The following is a 19,388-nucleotide window of genomic DNA, read 5'->3' as shown; positions in this document are numbered from 1 at the left end:
GGGAGGGTGGGATATAAATCCAGTATCTTCATCTACCTCACAGGGTGTCTGTTGTGGGGGGGAGAAGATATAGGAGATTGTGAGCCACTCTGAGACTCTTCAGGGTGGAGGGCGGGATATAAATCCAATATCTTCATCTACCTCACAGGGTGTCTGTTGTGGGGGAGGAAGGGAAAGGAGATTGTGAGCTGCTCTGAGACTCTTCGGAGTGGAGGGCGGGATATAAATCCAATATCTTCATCTACCTCACAGGGTGTCTGTTGTGGGGAGGAAGGGAAAGGAGATTGTGAGCCGCTCAGAGACTCTTCGGAGTGGAGGGCGGGATATAAATCCAATATCTTCTTCTACCTCACAGGGTGTCTGTTGTGGGGGAGGAAGGTAAAGGAGATTGTGAGCCGCTCTGAGACTCTTCGGAGTGGAGGGCGAGATATAAATCCAATATCTTCATCTACCTCACAGGGTGTCTGCTGTTGGGGGAGGAAGGGAAAGGAGATTGTGAGCTGCTCTGAGACTCTTCGGAGTGGAGGGCAGGATATAAATCCAATATCTTCATCTACCTCACAGGGTGTCTGTTGTGGGGGAGGAAGGGAAAGGAGATTGTGAGCTGCTCTGAGACTCTTCAGAGTGGAGGGCAGGATATAAATCCAATATCTTCATCTACCTCACAGGGTGTCTGTTGTGGGGGAGGAAGGGAAAGGAGATTGTGAGCTGCTCTGAGACTCTTCAGAGTGGAGGGCAGGATATAAATCCAATATCTTCATCTACCTCACAGGGTGTCTGCTGTGGGGGGGGGGGGAAAGGTAAAGGAGATTGTGAGCCGCTCGGAGACTCTTCGGAGTGGAGGGCGGGATATAAATCCAATATCTTCTTCTGGTGAATTCAAGGCCTGGTTATGCTAGTTACCAGTTCTGATACATCAAGCGCATTGATCAAAGCATTTTCTGGTTGCCCCTAACCAAGCGGACACTTTCTAAACGCAGTGTTACCGGTCGAACACCGAACTCTGCACAGTAGTTTGCAGTACCGGCGTGGCACTCCTGCCAGATGAACACGGCAAGCACCCTCGCATCACTTCCGGAGAAGCAGCCTCCCCTGGGCTGTGCCGTTCGTAGCTAACGCTCAGCCTTCTTTCCTCTCCCGCAGGGCTCTGATGGAAGAGATGAGGAATCGCCACGCCGAGGTGCGCCCCCCACCTTCTCAGACACGTGAGTACCGGAAAGGCCTTAATTAACCATGCAGCAGGTAGACTTCCGGCACCGGGGTATAAATCAGGGGCTGAAAAAAAGGTAAAGGCAGTCCCTTGTGCCAGCACCGAGTTGTTTCCGACCCTTGGGACGACGTCACGTCAGGACGTTTTCTTGGCAGACTTTTTTACCCGTGGCGCAGAGTGGGAAAGCTGCAGTACTGCGGTCTGAACACTCTGCTCACGACCTTAGTTCGATCCCAGTGGAAGCTGGTTCAGGTAGCCGACTCCAGGTTGACTCAGCCTTCCGTCCTTCCGAGGTCGGTCAAATGAGTCCCCGCTTGCTGGGGGGAAAGCATAGATGACTGGGAAAGGCAATGGCAAACCACCCCGTAAAAAGTCTGCCGTTAAAACGTCCTGATGTGACGTCACTCCATGGGTCGGTAACAACTTGGTGCTGGCGCAAGGGACTACCTTAACCTTGGAAGAGCCCTGTGGTGCAGAGTGGTAAGCTCTGCTTACGATTTGAGTTTGGTCCCAGCAGAAGCTGAGTTCAAGTAGCCGGTCTAAGGTTGACTCAGCCTTCCATCCTTCCAAGGTCGGTCAAATGAGTCCTCAGCTTGCTGGGGGGAAAGCGTAGATGACTGGGGAAGGCAATGGCAAACCACCCCGTAAAAGGTCTGCTGTGAAAATGTTGTGAGAACAACGTCACCCCAGAGTCGAAAACGACTGGTGCTTGCACAGGGGACCTTTCCTTTCCTTGTTTATTTTATTCTTGTCTTTGTCCCGTGGCGCAGAGTGGTAAAGCAGCAGTACTGCAGTGCTGTGGTCTGAACTCTCTGCTCACGACCTGAGTTCTATCCCAGCGAAGCTGGATTCAGATAGCCGGCCCAAGGTTGACTCAGCCTTCCCTCCTTCCGAGGTCGGTCAAATGAGGACCCAGCTTGCCGGGGGGAAAGCATAGATGACTGGGGAAGGCCATGGCAAACCACCCCGTAAGAAGTCTGCCGTGAAAAGGTTGTGAAGCAACGTCACCCCAGAGCCGGAAACGACTGGGGCTCGCACAGGGGACCTTTCCTTCGCCATTGCCTCCCCCAGTCCTCTACACTTTCCCCCCAGCAAGCTGGGGACTCATTTTCTGACCAACCCCTCGGAAGGATGGAAGGCTGAGTCAACCTCGAGCCGGCTCCCTAAAAACCCAGCTTCTGCTGGGACCAAACTCCGATCGTAAGCAGAGGGCTCCGATTGCAGTACTGCAGCCTTACCACTCTGCGCCACGGGGCTCTTCCAAGGTAAAGGCAGTCCCTTGTGCCAGTACCAAGTTGTTACCGACCCATGGAGTGACGTCACATCACGTTTTCACAGCAGCCTTTTGACGGGGTGGTTTGCCCTTGCCTTTCCCCCCAGCAAGCTGGGTCCTCATTTGACCCACCTCGGAAGGCTGAGTCAACCTGAGCCGGCTATCTGAACCCAGCTTCCGCCGGGATCGAACTTGAGTCATGAGCAGAAGTTGGACTGCAGCTGAGCAGTCTGTGCCACAGGGGCTCCTCAATCAGATGCTTCAAAAGGCCCGTGGCAGAGCTGGGGGAAGAGGGGGGTCCCGTTTCTGCCTCTTCTCATCTGCAGCAGATAGTAGAAGTCAGCTCCTGCAACGGCGAGTGTGCTCTGGGGTCATCCTTCCTGAGCTGAGACAAAAAGGTGTCAGTTGGAGACTAAAAAACTGCGAGTTGGCTCACGCTAACTCAGCTAAGAGCGGTGGTCCTCAACCTTTTTGGCAGGGCGGGGGCACCCCATTCAGCCTCCCCCCCTGCGCAGCCTTGCCGCCTCTTAAAGGTGCATCTTCACTCCTACTTTCTTCTGCTGCTTCTAACCAACACGGCTGTCCCCTTGGCTCTCTCCTCCGCTTAGATCTATCCTCCTCCCCCCCCCCCCCGGTTTCCTCCTCCCTTCTTCGTCCCTCCCAGCGTAGCCTTGCCGCCTTCTCCCGCCCCTTCCGTTTTCACCATTTTAAGGCCGGGGAAGGGGCGGTGAAGCTCTTCCCAGGCCGAGCCTCCCCCCAGGAGGAGGCAAGGACAGCTGATCGGCGGGGAGGAGGAGGTCTGCCTGGGAGGGTTTCACCACTCCTAGAATGGTGAAAACAGGGGGGAAGAGGTGCCGTGGGGGAGGCTGCGGGGCGGCTGCAAACAGGCCATGGCCCAGTCCGCAGCCCCGGGGGTTGGGGACCCTTGGCTTAGAGGGAACACAGGTCAGGGCGTGTGTGAAAGAAGTCCTTTTCTCCCTTTCTCACAATACGTGAACTCGCGGGCACTCCATGAAATTGCTGAGCACGGTCGGCTTAAGACAGATCAAAGGAAGTCCTTCACCCAAAGGGTGATGAACACGTGGAATTCGCTGCCGCAGGAGGCGGTGGCGGCTACAGGCACAGCCAGCTTCAGGAGGGGATGGGATAAACATATGGAGTAGAGGTGTATTGCTGGAACTGCCTGGGGCAGTGATGTTCTGTATTCTTGGTGCTTGGGGGTGGGGGCAAAGTGGAAGGGCTTCAAGCCCCACTTGTGAACCTCCTGATGGCACTTGGGGGGTTTTTTTTGGCCACTGTGTGACAGTGTTGGACTGGATGGGCCACTGGCCTGATCCAACATGGCTTCTCTTATGTCTGGGGCAGTGATGCTCTGTATTCTGGGTGCTGGGGGGGCACAGTGGGAGGGCTTCTAGTGTCCTGGCCCCACTGATGGACCTCCCGATGGCACCTGGGTTTTGGCCACTGTGTGACAGTGTTGGACTGGATGGGCCATTGGCCTGATCCAATATGGCTTCTCTTATGTGTGTGTGTGGGGGGGAATGGAACTCTGAGCCCAGCATGTATTTACCTGACGTCCTTGCTGCCTTTCCAGCCTACCTGATGGGCGCCGCCCCCTTCCACCTCCCTTCTTTTAAGCCCTTTTACTGTCAAATTTAATTCTTTTTGTTGTCATTTGTGATACTCAGGATTAAGATGGTCCTTTTTATCCCTATTATTATTATCCAATGGCATTATAATTTGATGTACCGATATTGTTTTATCTTGACATGTGGGCAAGCTGCATACTCATTCAACGCAAGCTACCGTTATGCCATTCAAGCGAATTGGAAAGGCAGGGTATAAATCCATCTCTTCTCCTCCTCCTGGCCCCACCTACCTTCTAAAACCACTTGGCAAATGCCATGATGCCCACAAGCTACAAGCCTCGCTTTGGGGACTCCTGGCCTAACTGAAAATTCTGGGGGTCAGGGTGTGTGTGTGTGGGAACGGGACTCTGAGCCCAGCGTGTGTTTACCTGCCGTCCTTGCTGCCTTTCCAGCCTACCTGATGGGCGCCGCCCCCTTCCACCCCCAGCTGACCGCGGGGCCAAGGCACAGCGTGGCGGAAGAGCAGCCGGACTACTGCTGCCCCAAGTGCCAGTACAGAGCTCCGGACATGGACACGCTCCAGATCCACATCATGGACTGCATACTGTGACGGCCGCGGAGGAGGAGTCCCCCCTGCCTGACTGCGAAAATGTGCTTTTTTTGCTGCGTGGCCTTAATCGGAGCCCGGTGATTCGGCTGCTACGAGTTGACCTTGGACGGTTGTGCTCCTCTCCTGCACCCCCCCCCATCCCCTCCCCACAAATTTAACTTTTTTTTTTCTTCTCCTTCAAGTGTGGTTGAGCCTGCTGCTCTCCTTTTGGGGCTCGGCGGCCGTGGGGGAGAAGGGCTGTTGCACTGTTCCTTAGGTGGTTATGAATGTCGTCACGGTCTGCTGTATTAGCGCGAGTAACGCCATCCTTTTTGGGGGCGAGCGGATTCAGGGTAAACGAGTACAGAGAAGCGTTCTCGTTTTGGGGTGCAGTAAGAGACGTTTCTGCGTACCTCGTTGGCTGCGAAAGAGCCGTGTTCTAATCCGACCCTATAGTGCCTTTCACGTTTCCTCAGGCCGACTGCGAGGAGGCAGAAAATGTATAGAAAAACCGTACCAAAGGGAGACCGACCGTTCTCCTCTGCTTCCTGAGGAGCTGCTGGTTTCGGCAGCCGCGGGAAAGCCGCTGTGTAACTCTTCCCTACGATTGATTAAAGCAAAGTTGCAATATTGCTGTTTCTCCCCGGCACCCCCTTTCACGCCACCGCTCCACAGCAGTTGTAGGAATCAACTTTTTATTAACTCAATCACCAATAATTTACAACCCGAGACAACGCCCCACGGAGCCAAGCTTCGGCGCCGCTCCCGCCTCTGCGCTTCTTCCGCTCCTCCGAGCCCACGGCTGGGGTTTCGAGGGAGGTGCTTCATTAAGAGAGGAGGGGGCCGCCGGCCCGGCCGAACGGCTTCGTTGAGCTGCTCGCCGCCCTTGTTTTTTGGACCAGCTGCTCAGTCTGACCCAAAAAAACCCAGGAGAGCTTCGGGGGCAGAAACCCTATTCCAATAAATAATTCAAGTTGCTATTTTCTCCAAACATCAACAGAAATTTACCTGCTGGCAAAACCAATTGCTGTTTCCCCCACCCCGCGCGTGGCAGAAAGGATCCAGCTGCTGCTCTTTGCCCGGCAGAAAGGACACGGCGCCCTCCCCAGAGACCACTGTGCCATAGGTGGTGAATGCACGGCGACCGAGGGCCTCCTACGCTGCCCGTATCAGCTGAGAGCCTGCGATGGGGAGGCGAAAACCGTTCTTCCGGCTTCAAGAAGTGGCTTCTGGGCTGGCGCTGGAATTGTTGTCTTGGGGGGAGGCGGTGGCCCCGCGGGGGTTCACTTCGATGATGCGGGGCTTGTCGATGATGCGGGCGGTCTGGTTGCCTTTCTCCACGATGCCGATGATCCAAGCCTGGTGCCCCTCCCCGTACTTGGGGGATTTGATCTCGGCGCAGAAGCGGGCGGCCTGCTCCCGGGGGAGGCAGATCAGCAGCCCCCCTGCAGAGGGAAAAGAGCAGAGTTAAGGCCGCCGGTGGGGTCGGACTGCTGCCGAAAGCCCCCCCCCTCCCCAATTGGAGGGTCGCTAACGTGGGATTCACTGCTGCAGAAAATTCACGGTGGCAGCTTCCACCGCAGACATAGGGAACAAAATGTCCATTGGTAGCTATGAGCCGCAAGGTCTAGATCGGGGTGACCAAGCCTGCTTAACTTAAATCGGGTGACTAATGGTAGCTTCTCCAGATGTTTTTTTGCCTACAACTCCCATCAGCCCCATCCAGCATGGCCAATGGCTGGGGCTGATGGGAGTTGTAGGCCAAAAAAAATCTGGAGAGCTACCCTTGGCCACCCCTGGACTAAAAGCATCAGATGTTTTGAGAGCCGCAAGACACGAAAGATGGAAAGGGAGGGAGGGCCAACAGGTGGGGGGAGGGAGAGGGGGAAAGAAAGCAACTTTTACTTTAAATGCATCCTTCAAGCCGCTGGCTGGCTTGGCAAAGCTATTTGTAAAGAGAGAAGTGCCTTCTCCAAGCCATCCGACAGGGCAGGGGGGGCTTCAAGAGCCACCCAGTATGTGTGAAAGAGCCACATGTGATTCCCGAGCTGCAATTTGGCCACCTCTGCTCTAGACTCTACGCCACACTGGCTCTTGGCTTCAGTTGCATTTACGCCTTGTGACTGGAAGGGCCACTGGCCTGATCCAACATGGCTTCTCTTATGTTCTTATGTGACACAGAGTGTTGGACTGGAGGGGCCACTGGCCTGATCCAACATGGCTTCTCTTATGTTCTTATGTGACACAGAGTGTTGGACTGGATGGGCCATTGGCCTGATCCAACATGGCTTCTCTTACGTTCTTATGTGACACAGAGTGTTGGACTGGATGGGCCACTGGCCTGATCCAACATGGCTTCTCTTATGTCCTTATGTGACACAGAGTGTTGGACTGGATGGGCCAGTGGCCTGATCCAACATGGCTTCTCTTCTGTTCTTATGTGACACAAAGTGTGGGACTGGATGGGCCATTGGCCTGATCCAACATGGCTTCTCTTATGTGACACAGAGTGTTGGACTGGATGGACCATTGGCCTGATCCAACAGGGTTTCTTATGTTCTTATGTGACACAGAGTGTTGGACAGGATGGGCCACTGGCCTGATCCAACATGGCTTCTCTTATGTGTCACAGAGTGTTGGACTGGATGGGCCACTGGCCTGATCCAACATGGCTTCTCTTATGTTCTTATGTGACACAGAGTGTTGGACAGGATGGGCCACTGGCCTGATCCAACATGGCCTCTCTTACGTAGCCCTGGCTGCCCGGCTTACCAGATGTCTCTGGGGACGTCCCCTGCAGGAGCTTTGACCGTGTGCCGCTGGCCTTGCTGACGGCTGCCATCTTTGCGATGATGGGCAGGTTGTGGATAACGAAGGAGACCTCACTGCGCTGCTGCTTGGCCAAGTTCTGTGCGTGGCCCAGAATGCCGAAGCCTGTGATGTCTGTAGCCGCGTGAGCGTTGAACGTGTGCATCAGACTCGCAGCTGCAAGAGGAGGAAGGTTTTGCAGGCAGAAGGGGTTTTTAAAATTCATTTTAAACATTTGTTTAGCTGCCTGTCTTCTTTACCCAGCTCAAGGCAGCTTAGACAACATGAATATAAAAAATCATAAAACAAACTCCATAGAAATATGGAAAACCACCATTTAAAGTCACAATTTAAAGGTAAAGGCAGTCCCCTGTGCAAGCACCAGTCATTTCTGACTCTGGGGTGACGTTGCTTTCACAATGTTTTCACGGCAGACTTTTTACGGGGTGGTTTGCCATGGCCTTTCCCAGTCATCTACACTTTCCCCCCAGCAAGCTGGGGGCTCATTTGACCGACCTCGGAAGGATGGAAGGCTGAGTCAACCTCGAGCCGGCTACCTGAACCAGCTTCTGCTGGGATTGAACTCAGGTCGTGAGCAGAGGGCTCCGACTGCAGTACTGCAGCTTTACCACTCTGCACCACAGGGCTCTAAAAAAGGTAGTCCCCTGTGCAAGCACCAATCATTTCTGACCCTGGGGTGACGTTGCTTTCATAGTGTTTTCACGGCAGACTTTTTACGGGGTGGTTTGCCATGGCCTTCCCCAGTCATCTACCCTTTCCCCCCAGCAAGCTGGGGGCTCATTTGACCAACCTCGGAAGGATGGAAGGTTGAGTCAACCTTGAGCCAGCTGCCTGAACCCAGCTTCCACCGGGGTTTGAACTCAGGTCATGAGCAGAGAGTTCAGACTGCAGTACTGCAGCTTTACCACTCTGCGCCACAGCATAAATACAAAAACATAAAACTACATAGAAAAATGGAAAACCACCATTTAAAGTCACAATTTAGGACTGCATTCATCAAATGCGCTCCTAAATAAAACCGTCTTCAGCTGCCTCCTAAAGAGGTCCAGGTGCAGCTCCCTAGAGAGGCTGTCGTCCTGTCATGGGGCTACCACCGAAAAGGCCCCGTCCCTCTCTCTCGTTTGCCCACTAAACGAACTTCTTTGATTCAGTCTGGAGAAGAGGAAGCTGAGTGGGGACACTGAAGTACCTGAAAAGCTGTCACTCAGAGTAGGGTATGGAGTATTAATTCCAATAACAGGTTTATATTAATAAGCAGAAAGGGACCGGCTGGGTATTGGAAATTTGAGTAGTTCAGCAGTGGAATCAGGTACCTAGGGAGGTGATAAGCCACCCCCACTGGCCAAGCAGCAGCTAGACGAAGACTTGTTGGATGCTGTAGGCCAGCGGTCCCCAACCTTTTTGGCACCAGGGACCAGTTTTGTGGAAGACAATTTTTCCATGGACTGGTTTGCGGGGGTGGGGGGGATGGTTTTGGGATGATGCAATTGTGCACTTAATTTTGGTGATATGGTTAAGTGTGCTGACTCGTATCTGGGAGAACCGGGTTTGATTCTCCACTTGCAGCTGCTGGGATGGTCTTGGGTCAGCCATAGCTCTCTCAGGAGTTGTCCTTGAAAGGGCAGTTTCTGTCTGAGCTCTCTCAGCCCCACCCACCTCACAGGGTGTCTGTTGTGGGGGAGGAAAGGAAAGGAAAGGAGATGGTGAGCCGCTCTGAGGTTCGGAGTGGAGAGCAGGATATAAATCCAATGTTGTTGCTGTCGTCTTATTACATTGTAATATATCAGGGGTGGCCAATGGTAGCTCTCCAGATGTTTTTTGCCTACAACTCCCGCTGATGAGTCATATATCTTCAGATGTATTAAACTGAGACTATGGGAATCGGAGGAAACGAAATTACGGCCAACTGACCCTTATATTTGCTCTCCAGCTTCCTTAGGTCTTTATGCTTTTTGTGGCAAAATGCCCAATTATCTATCAGACCTAACCACTCCAAGTCATCGCAGGGCATTTATGTTGGCTATACTAAACGCGTTTCCCTCCAAAGTTTTACAAGGGAGATATCAGCGAGTCCCTTTAGCCGACAGACTTTGCTCCTGTGGAGCAATACCCCTGACTCAATCCAGCATATATTGCTTGATTGTCCTTTATACCATAACCTCCGTAAAGATTTATTTGGCAAGCTTTCTTTTTCTCCAGATTTGTCTATTCTGCCACCCTGTTATTATTTATTGAGTGATACTGAGGGGGTGGTTAGTGAGGCTGTGGCAAAATTTCTGGCTGACATCCTTAAATTTAATCCTGACCATGTTTGAATGCATCTGTAAGCTCGGTTTTATTTTGATTTTATCTCCAATGTTTAAATTTTTATATTCTGTGTATTTTTATCTGAATCTATTATGCCATTAAAGGTTTGGTATGGTATGGCCTAAAACTCCCATCAGCCCCAGCCATTGGCCATGCTGGCTGGGGCTGATGGGAGTTGAAGGCAAAAAACATCTGGAGAGCTACCGTTGGCCACCCCTGAAATATATAATGGAATAATTATACAACTCACAGCCCGGTTGCTAACAAGCCATGGACTGATGCCGGTCCACGGCCCAGGGGTTGGGGACCCCTGCCATGGACTGATCCTGCATTGAGCAGGGCAGAGGACTAGATGGCCTGGACAGCCGCATCCAACTCTATGACTAGTGGGACAGTCAGGAAGTCCTCTCTGTGATCTTAATTCCCTGGCAGGAACATACAGGAGAAGCCAATCAAAACCAGTACCTTTAGTTGGGCACGGGAGTGGATCAGTAGAAGAGGAGAGTGGATGTATACCCCCACCCACCCTTCACTCAAGAGTCTCAGAGCAGCTTACTGTCTCCTTCCCTTCCTCTCCCCATCGAAGAAACCCTGTGAAGTGGGTGAGGCAAAAGATCTGAGTGAACTCATAACAGAGAGCCGTTCTTTCAAGAGCAAAGAACAGCTCAGAGAGAACTCGTAACTGACCCAAGGTCACTCCAGCAGCTGCATGTGGAGAAGTGGGAAATCAAACCTGGCTCTCGGGAGGTGGTGGGCTCTCCTTCCTTGGAGGTTTTTCAACAGAGGCTAGATGGCCATCTGACAACAATGAGGATCCTGTGAATTTAGGGGGAGGTGTTTGAGTTTCCTGCATTGTGCAGGGGGTTGGACTAGATTATCCTAGAGGTCCCTTCCAACTCTATGATTCTGTGATTACAGTCAGCCGCTCTCAACCGCTACACCAAACTGAAGAATTGATTTTATACCCTGCCCTTCAGTCTCCGAAGGAGTCTCAGAGCTGCTCACAATCTCCTTGTATCTTCCTCCCCCGCAAGAGACCCCCTGTGAGGCAGGTGTGGCCGAGAGAGCTCTGACAGAAACTGCCCTTTTCAGAATATCACTGAGAGAACTATTCTAAAAGTTCTGCAACTGGCCCAAGGTCACCCGGCTGCCTTTATCCAGAGAAGTGGGAAATCAAACCCAGTTCTCCCAGATTAAAGTCCGCCCTCCTAACCACTATGCCAAACCGGCAGTATGCCTGCTATTGTGTGGGGGGGGTCACATACTCCCAGCTGCTGGCCCCAATCAGCCATCTAGCCACAGCATTCTGAACAAGCTGCAGCTCCTGAACACTCTTCAAGGGGCAGCCCCAAGCAGAGCAGATTGCAGTAGTCCAGTCTGGTTGTGAGAAGCAGGCAAAGGGAAGCTTCTAGAACAGGGGTCCCCAACCCCTGGGCCATGGACTGGTGGTACTGGTCCGTGGCCTGTTAGCAACCGGTCCGTGAGTTGTTTCATTATATATTGCAATGTAATAATAATAAGACAACATTGGAATCCCAGTAGCTCACAATCTCCTTTATCTTCCTCCCCCACAACAGAAACCCTGTGAGGTGGGTGGGGCTGAGAGAGCTCTCCCACAAGCTGCCCTTTCATGGACAGCTCTGCAAGAGCTATGGCTGACCCAAGGCCATTCCAGGAACTGCAAGTGGAGGAGTGGGGAATCAAACCCGCTTCTCCCAGAGAAGAGTCCGCACACTTTGGGAGGGACGGTGGCTCAGTAGTAGAGCATCTGCTTGGTAAGCAGAAGGTCCCAGGTTCAATCCCCAGCATCTCCAACTAAAAAGGGTCCAAGCAAGTAGGCGTGAAGAACCTCAGCTTGAGACCCTGGAGAGCCATGAATGGGGCTGTGGCTCAGCGGTAGAGCATCTGCTTGGTAAGCAGAAGGTCCCAGGTTCAATCCCCAGCATCTCCAACTAAAAAGGGTCCAGGCAAGCAGGCATGAAAAACCTCAGCTTGAGACCCTGGAGAGCCGCTGCCAGTCTGAGTAGATGACACTGACTTTGACAGACCAAGGGTCTGATTCAGTACAAGGCAGCTTCATAGGTTCACTTAACCATCACACCAAAATAAAGTGCACAATTGTATTATCCCAAACCCTCCCCCCCCCCACCCCAACCGCTGTTCCATGGAAAAATTGTCTTCCACAAAACGACCCTTGGCACTTACCGTGAGGGGTCCTTCTCCTAGGAGGTCAGGAGGACATCTTGGTGTTTTCCCACCGTCCAATCAGGGAGGCAGGATTCAAAAAACTTCTTCCTCTTCCTGTTGGCTGTGGGAACCACCCCTCAGTTCGGGTGACTCCGAGCAGCAGTATGTATATAATTGATCTAGAAAAACAAGAAACTTCTAACATACATAACTAACCGTCTGCCGACGGCCTCAGCCTCAGGTCTAATAGACTAGCTAGAAGAGGCAGGTCCTAAGCAGACAGAGAAATGAGAAACAAGAAACAGGCCAAACGGGCAACAGACAGTGGAGTGAGAGGCTTAGGTTGACGGAGACAGAAGACATAGAGTATAGGTTGCCCGAGGTAGGGCGATAGACGGGAGGGCAAGATGTCCTCCTGACCTCCTAGGAGAAGGACCCCTCACGGTAAGTGCCAAGGGTCGTTCTCCCTAGGAGGCGGAGGACATCTTGGGTGCTCCTAGAGCAGTAGGTCAATTAGGGTGGGGTCGCCCTACTCAGGTAGGACATGTTGCAGGATTCGTCTACCAAAGGCCGCGTCCGCCGATGCGTAGGTATTCAGTTTGTAGTGTCGCACGAAAGTGGAGATAGAGGACCACGTAGCCGCCTTACACACCTCCTCAACTGAGGCGTTCCTGTTGAAGGCTGCGTTGGTGGCTGCGCTTCTGGTCGAGTGTGCCGTGATTCCTGGTGGAATCTCGAGACGTAATGTCTTGTACGCCTCTGTTATACACTGTTTGATGGCGTAACTAATGGCAGACTTGGACATCTTCAGGCCCAATCTGGGTGCCGTCACGTTGATGAACAAGGAGTCCGTCTTACGTAGAGGTTCTGTTCTGATCAGGTAGATCTTGATTGCCCTGCGTACGTCCAGCGTGTGCCACGTGCGTTCCTTCGGGTGCTTGGGATCCGGGCAGAAGGAAGGTAAGTTGATTTCTTGACTTTGGTGGAATTTAGATGAGACCTTAGGTTGGAAGGTAGGGTCCGGGTAGAGGACCACTTTGTCCTTGTGGAATACGCATAGCTCCTTTTTTGCCGACAGGGCTCCGATTTCGGAAACCCTTCTGGCTGACGTTATTGCCACCAGGAAGATCGTCTTCATGCGCATCATCCTAAGGGGCACAGACATGAGTGGCTCGAAGGGCGGACCTGTTAGGGCTGACAGCACCGGGTTCAGTCTCCAGGTCGGAAAACGGTGAGATTGAGGCGGCGAGCTCAAGGAGGCCCCTCTAAGGAACCGTCGGATGTGAGGGTGGGACGGCAGGCTCGTGCCCTCCACCTGTTGCAGCACTGAGGACAGAGCTGCGATCTGTCGCCTGAGGGTGGCTGGCCTCAGGCCTGACTGCAGACCGTCCTGAAGGAATTGGAGGACCTTAGGGACAGAAGGACGTAAGGGGTCCACCTTCTTCCTCCGGCACCACCTGTGGAAGGCCTTCCAAGACATGTTATAGATCCGCGTGGTGGATTCTTTTCTAGAAGCTAGTATGGTGCCAGTCACCTCACTAGTATACCCTAGATCTAATAGCGATCTCCTCTCAACCTCCACGCGGTCAATCTCAGCCATTCTGGATGAGGGTGCCACACAGGCCCCTGCAGCAGCATGTCTGGCCAGGTCGGTAAATGGAGTGGTTCCTCCATGGACATCTGTTGGATTGAAGAAAACCATGGACGCCGAGGCCACCAGGGTGCAACCAAGATGACCTCGGCCCCCAGTGTCCTGATCTTTCTGAGTAACCTCGGAATGACTGGAATTGGAGGGAAGGCATACAGCAGATCTTGAGGCCACGGGGATGTTAGCGCGTCTGTGGCCTCCGCCTGACTGTGGAAGTACCTTGTGAAGAATCGGGGAAGTTGGTGGTTTTGATGAGATGCGAATAGGTCCAGTGCTGGAGATCCAAAATGCTCTGCTATCTTCAGGAACAGAGACTTGTTGAGAGACCACTCTCCCGCCTGGATGTTTTCCCGGCTGAGCCAGTCTGCCTTGACGTTGCACGTCCCTTTGATGTGTTCCGCTCTTATCGACTTCAGGTGGCACTCCGCCCATTTGAACAGCTTCTCGGCCTCCCTGTAGAGGGAGCTGGACCTGGATCCCCCTTGATTGTTTATGTAGGCTTTCGCTGCTATGTTGTCTGTTCGTATCAGGACATGCTGTCCAGATACTTGGTCCTGGAAGTGAAGCAAGGCTAGCCGGATTGCCCGAAGCTCCAAGAGGTTGATTGGCAGGTTCGATTCCTTGGGCGTCCACCGACCCTGTGTGGGTGTCTCGTTTAGGGTTGCCCCCCAACCCGATAGGCTGGCGTCCGAAAACAGTTGCAACTCTCCCTCTGCGAAGAAGATTCTCCCCTGACGCAGGTTGCTGGCCTTGGTCCACCACATCAGGCTCTCCTTTACCCCCATGGGCAACGTCAGTGATATGGAGCTTCTCTCCATGATTTGAAGCTGGTAGGGACGTAGAAACATCTGCAGTTGCCTGGTGTGATGGCGTCCCCATTGCAAGGCCTCTAGGTTTGAAATTAGAAGGCCCATGAGTTTTGCCAGCATCTGGAGCATCGATGCCGGCTCTTGAATCACCTGTCGCACGAGCGTCACGGTCTTCAAGATCTTGGCTTCTGGGAGGAAGATGGATCTCAGGTTCGTGTCGATTATCATGCCCAGGTGCTCCAGTCTCTGGGTTGGCCGCAAGTGGCTCTTGTCCAGATTGATTAGGAAACCGTGTTGCTGAAGGCAGTTGATGGTACTCCGGACGTCCTGCTCTGCATTCCTCCTCGACGAGGATCTTAGTAACAGGTCGTCGAGGTACGGGTGAATGTGTATGCCTCTCTGCCTGAGGAGGGCGATCAGGTTCACCAACACCTTGGTGAACACCCGTGGGGCCGTTGCCAGGCCGAAGGGCAGGGCTCTGAACTGGTAGTGACGTCCGTTCACGCAGAAACGTAGGAATTTGCGATGGGCAGGTAGAATCGGAATATGAAGGTAGGCCTCTGTCAGGTCCAGCGAAGCCATGTAGTCCCCGTGACTCAGGGCCTCTGTTATTGACTTGATGGATTCCATCCTGAAGCGGCGTAGCTTGATATTCCTGTTCAGAAATTTTAAGTCCAGGATTGCCCTCCAGTCCCCGTTCTTTTTGGGAACTGTGAAAAAGATAGAATAAACACCTAGATATTTCTGCTTCGTAGGAACTTGTTCTATTGCAGCAATATCCAGAAGGTGGCGTATAGCTTTGAAGGTGACCTCCCTCCGCTCTGGGTTCGAGCGAAGGGGGGAGATGATGAAGCGATCTGGGGGGGTGCGCCTGAACTCTATCGGGTAGCCCCGAGATACAATTTCTAGAGTCCAAGAGTCCGCCTGCGACTCCGCCCAGGCCTGATGGAAGTGTAGCAGGCGGCCCCCTACTGGGATGCGCTCCCAGTCATGCTTTATTGGGCTTGGAGCCCCTCTCAAACTTGTCCGATCTCTCAGGCTGGTTTCTGTGGAATCTGGGGTTGGAGAAGCCCTTACGGAAATTCTGCTTGGGTTGACCCCAGGCTGCTTTTCTAAACTCTTGCTTGGGCTTTGGGGCGCTGGAGGAGGTCCGAAAGGAACTAGGTCCAAAACCTCGTCTGTCTGGACGTCTGAGGAACTTGGGCATAGCTTTCTTTTTGTCCCGTGTCTCCACGAGGATCTTTTCCAGGGCGTCTCCGAATAGCTTCTCTCCTTGGAAAGGGTAGGCTGACACGATTGATTTTGAGTGTATGTCGGCCGGCCAGGCCCTAAGCCACAGGCCCCTTCTTGTCACGGCGTTGGACGCCATAGCTCTGGCAGAGAAGGTAAGGGCGTCCAGGGAAGCATCTGCTGAGAATTCAGCTGCCCGCAGGAGTCTGCTGGTGCCCTCAAGGATCTTTTTATCTGCGTCTGGTAGAAGCTGTGAAAGACGCCTTATCCACACTATGGCTGCTCTAGATACTATGGAGTTAGCAGCAGCAGCCTTAATGGCAAAGGCCGTAGCCTCGTGTGTCTTCTTCACGGCCAGGTCAATTTTTCTGTCCCAGCTGTCCCGAACGGACCCCTGGCCGTCCTCTGCTAGCAACCCATGGGACTGTAAAGCTGCCACCGGCGCATCTACCAGGGGTACCTGTAGCATATCATTGGCAAAGGTGGGCAGCTCATACAACTTCCTGACAGAGTTGGGAACCTGCCTGCTGGCACTTGGCTTGGCCCACTCTGCTTTCAGTTGGCGCTCGAAAAATACTGGGAAGGGGAAGGCCCTGTCAGGAGAACGATACTTTGGAAAAAACTCTGAGTTCCCCTCGGACTTGTTCTTGGGGTTGGTCAGAGAACTGGGAGCCTCCTGTTCCTCAGGGGCCGCCTGGAGGTCCAGGGCAGCTAACACCTTGGCCAGAAGAGGCTGGAATTCTTCCGCCCTGAAGAAACGTGAGGAGGGTTCTGGCACAGACGCACCTTCTATCTCCTCATCAGAAAGAAATTCGCCCTCCTCCCGTTCTCCCTCTTCTGACTCCTCCGACTGATCCCCATACTGGGATCTCTCACCTTCCAGAGGATCATTGACTAAATAACCCCTGGTGGCCCTAGGGTAGTGGTCTTGGACCCTGGGCCTCTTAGGCGATGGAGATCTGGAGGGGGGACGTGGGCTAGAGGGCCTTCGTCTCCTATGGGTGGCTGCTTCCACTGCAGCACCCACTGTCTGTCTTATCGACTCTAAAAAATCAGCAAATAAAGAGGGTCCCATAGTGGGTACGTTACCCAAGCCCGCCCGGGGCTGGCTGGTCTGTGCAGCTTCCTGGTGTGCCTGGGCCTCGTGGAGATCGAAGTCTCCCGCCTGGAGGGTGGCATCCATCGGTCCCCGTCTCTGCAGACTGCCCAGCTGCTGGTCGCCGTCCTTATGCGCCTTCCTGCGCTTCTCGGAATGGCCATCGGGGCCAGATCGGCATTCTGAGGAGGAGGCCTCCTCCGCTGCCGACGACGACCAGCGCCGCCTGCGCTCGTTCTCCGCTCCTCTTCTGCCCCTACAGGGCACGTTGCCGGCAGCCGTGGCAAGCCCCGCGGTCATGCCGGCTCCGGAAGGCGGCCTTTCGGCCCCGCGCAGAGCGCTGGGGGCCGAGTCGTCCATCAAGAAGGCGTCCCTCGCTCTGCGCGCCATCAGCTGACCTCTCTCTCTTCGCGCCGCGGCTTGAAAGTACACAGCTCGGGCCGCCGGCGCGCCGCTCCTCTTCGTTGAGGGGAAGAAGGTGGAAGAGGGAGGGAGGCTTAGAGGAGGGATCAGAGGCAGCAAGTTGGTTAAGAAAACAATCAGGTAAGGCAAAGGACAAGGTGAGGAAGAAATCTACTAGGCTAGAGAGAGAAAAGGTAAAAAGGTAAGCAGGAAAGGATAGGAACCTATCCTAGCACATGCTCTCCCTGTCGAGGCAGGAAAAGAACTGAGGGGTGGTTCCCACAGCCAACAGGAAGAGGAAGAAGTTTTTTGAATCCTGCCTCCCTGATTGGACGGTGGGAAAACACCAAGATGTCCTCCGCCTCCTAGGGAGAACTGGTCTCTGGTGCCAAAAAGGTTGGGGACCACTGCTCTAGAAGATGGTGGTGATAGCAGCAGTGGGCTGATCCAGTCTGCCTAACAGAGGCTCTCTTCTTGAATAGAAGAAGCCATCCGTTCATGTAGAATGCCTGCCCCTCTATGCCGGAAGCCTGAACCACAGTTAGAAGGATCAGTTAAGAGGTGATGGGAAAGACCTCTGCCTGAGATCCTGGAGAGCTGCTGCCAGTCTGAGTAGACAGTACTTTGATAGACGAAGAGATTCAGGAAGAAACAACTTCACGTGTTTGACCCTGTTACTCATAAAACACGGATTTTCTCCTTCGAGAACTCAAAAGCAGGCGGACTAATGAGACTCCAGAAAGCTCAATTCATCTAGGTTTTCAGGCCCCCAAATGCACCCGAAATCTTAAGGATTTTATTTTCAGGCGTGAAATAAAAGGTCTGCAACTGGCCCAAGGTCACCCGGCTGGCTTTATCCAGAGAAGTGACCTGCTTTATCTTTTTTTGGGGGGGGGGAATGGGGCAGTGCAGCTGTCTTAATGCCGACAGCTCTTGCAGCCACAGCCGTTCTACTGCCAACAAGGTACGCTTCGGTAGTCAGGGCCTTACCTGTTCTGTTCAGCATGGCCATACTGAACATGGCTTCCTGGTAGGCCAGTTCGACATCTTCTTTGGAGACCACCAGCTTAATCTTATTCCACTTCTCCGGCTGCGACGGAAAGAAAGGCATTTAAGACGAGGCGGGGGCATATCCAGGGATCGTTTTGTAAAAAAACAGGTGGTGGAGCTCGTTAGCATAAATCATTAGCATACACCGCCCCTCCCCCCCAGCCAAAAGCAATGCGATCCAAGAAAGGAGAGCCCCGGGTGAGCAAGGCCTGCTTGGGCTGCCTAGAGATCCAGCCAGTCCAAGCAGGCCTTGCTCACCTGGGGCTCTCCTGGGCCACCCCCTCTCCCCAGTCAAAAGGCCAACAAGCCACCTGCCGCCCAAAATCACATAAGAAGTGGAGAAAGGGTGAGGTGGGCTTCTCCAGGGGTGAATGAGGGCTGTTGGGGACGTGGCAAAAGCCCCTGGTGGCTGGCTGGCTGCCCGCTCTCCTAATCTAGGGATTGTTATGCAGCTGCACCTACTAGTCAATGGACAAGGGAGGTGGGGAGGAAGAGGGGGAACCCTCAGAAAAGTTCAGGAGCTGTGCTCCTGTGAGCTCCTGCTGAATCTGAAGCCTGGGCATATCAATTGCTCACTTCTAGTACCAGAGGCCTATTGTCTCAGGTCAAATTAGAATGCTGCAACACAATAAAAACCACTATTTCAAACCAACTGGCTCAGCAACTGCACCAAGAAGTCCCTGTACTTTCCCACCAACTTACAATTTAGGAACGGGCTGTGATGGAGCATCTGCTAGGCATATAGAAGGTCCAGGTTCAATCCCCAGCATCTCCAGTTTAAAAAGATCTTAGCAGTAGCTGATGTGAAAGAGCTCTGGGCTTGAGACCCTGGAGAGCCGCTGTCAGTCTTCAGCACTCAATATTGACTTGAATGGACCAAGGGTCTTTTTTTGTACATGGCAGCTTCATGGCAAAGGTTTTCAGGGGTAACATTTTTACATAATTGCTTAAGTCTAATCTAGGGCCCGTGGCCCTCGTCTGATAGCGGCCTCCCGTTTTGTTTTTACAAAATTTTCTTTATTATAAGAAGATATTGAAGAAGATGATATTGGATTTATATCCCGCCCTCCACTCTGAAGAGACTCAGAGCGGCCTACGATCTCCTTTCCCTTCCTCCCCCACAACAGACACCCTGTGAGGCGGGTGGGGCTGAGAGAGCTCTCCCAGAA

The 19,388-nt window shown here is 53.2% G+C and overlaps 2 protein-coding genes across 2 annotated transcripts in view; one reads left to right on the top strand and one right to left on the bottom strand.

Annotated features, from left to right (window-relative positions):
- The window catches only part of IKBKG (inhibitor of nuclear factor kappa B kinase regulatory subunit gamma), a 35,154-nt gene extending 29,863 nt beyond the window's left edge, over nt 1-5,291 (top strand). Inside the window, exons 13-14 of the mRNA XM_060251906.1 lie at nt 1,144-1,205; nt 4,525-5,291. Of these exons, the coding sequence (XP_060107889.1) occupies nt 1,144-1,205; nt 4,525-4,682 (220 nt within the window). The 3' untranslated portion in view covers nt 4,683-5,291. The remainder of the gene's footprint in view (nt 1-1,143; nt 1,206-4,524) is intronic.
- Nucleotides 5,292-5,339: 48 nt separating this feature from the next.
- SEPHS2 (selenophosphate synthetase 2) overlaps nt 5,340-19,388 on the bottom strand; it is a 29,165-nt gene continuing 15,116 nt past the window's right edge. Inside the window, exons 6-8 of the mRNA XM_060251907.1 lie at nt 18,160-18,259; nt 7,434-7,646; nt 5,340-6,106 (exon numbers count right to left, since the gene is read on the bottom strand). Of these exons, the coding sequence (XP_060107890.1) occupies nt 5,877-6,106; nt 7,434-7,646; nt 18,160-18,259 (543 nt within the window). The 3' untranslated portion in view covers nt 5,340-5,876. The remainder of the gene's footprint in view (nt 6,107-7,433; nt 7,647-18,159; nt 18,260-19,388) is intronic.

Source organism: Heteronotia binoei, chromosome 13, assembly GCF_032191835.1.
Source record: "Heteronotia binoei isolate CCM8104 ecotype False Entrance Well chromosome 13, APGP_CSIRO_Hbin_v1, whole genome shotgun sequence".
Taxonomy (NCBI): Eukaryota; Metazoa; Chordata; class Lepidosauria; order Squamata; family Gekkonidae; genus Heteronotia; species Heteronotia binoei.
The sequence above is the reverse complement of the archived record's forward strand: the minus strand, read 5'-3'. Positions and strand labels throughout refer to the sequence as shown.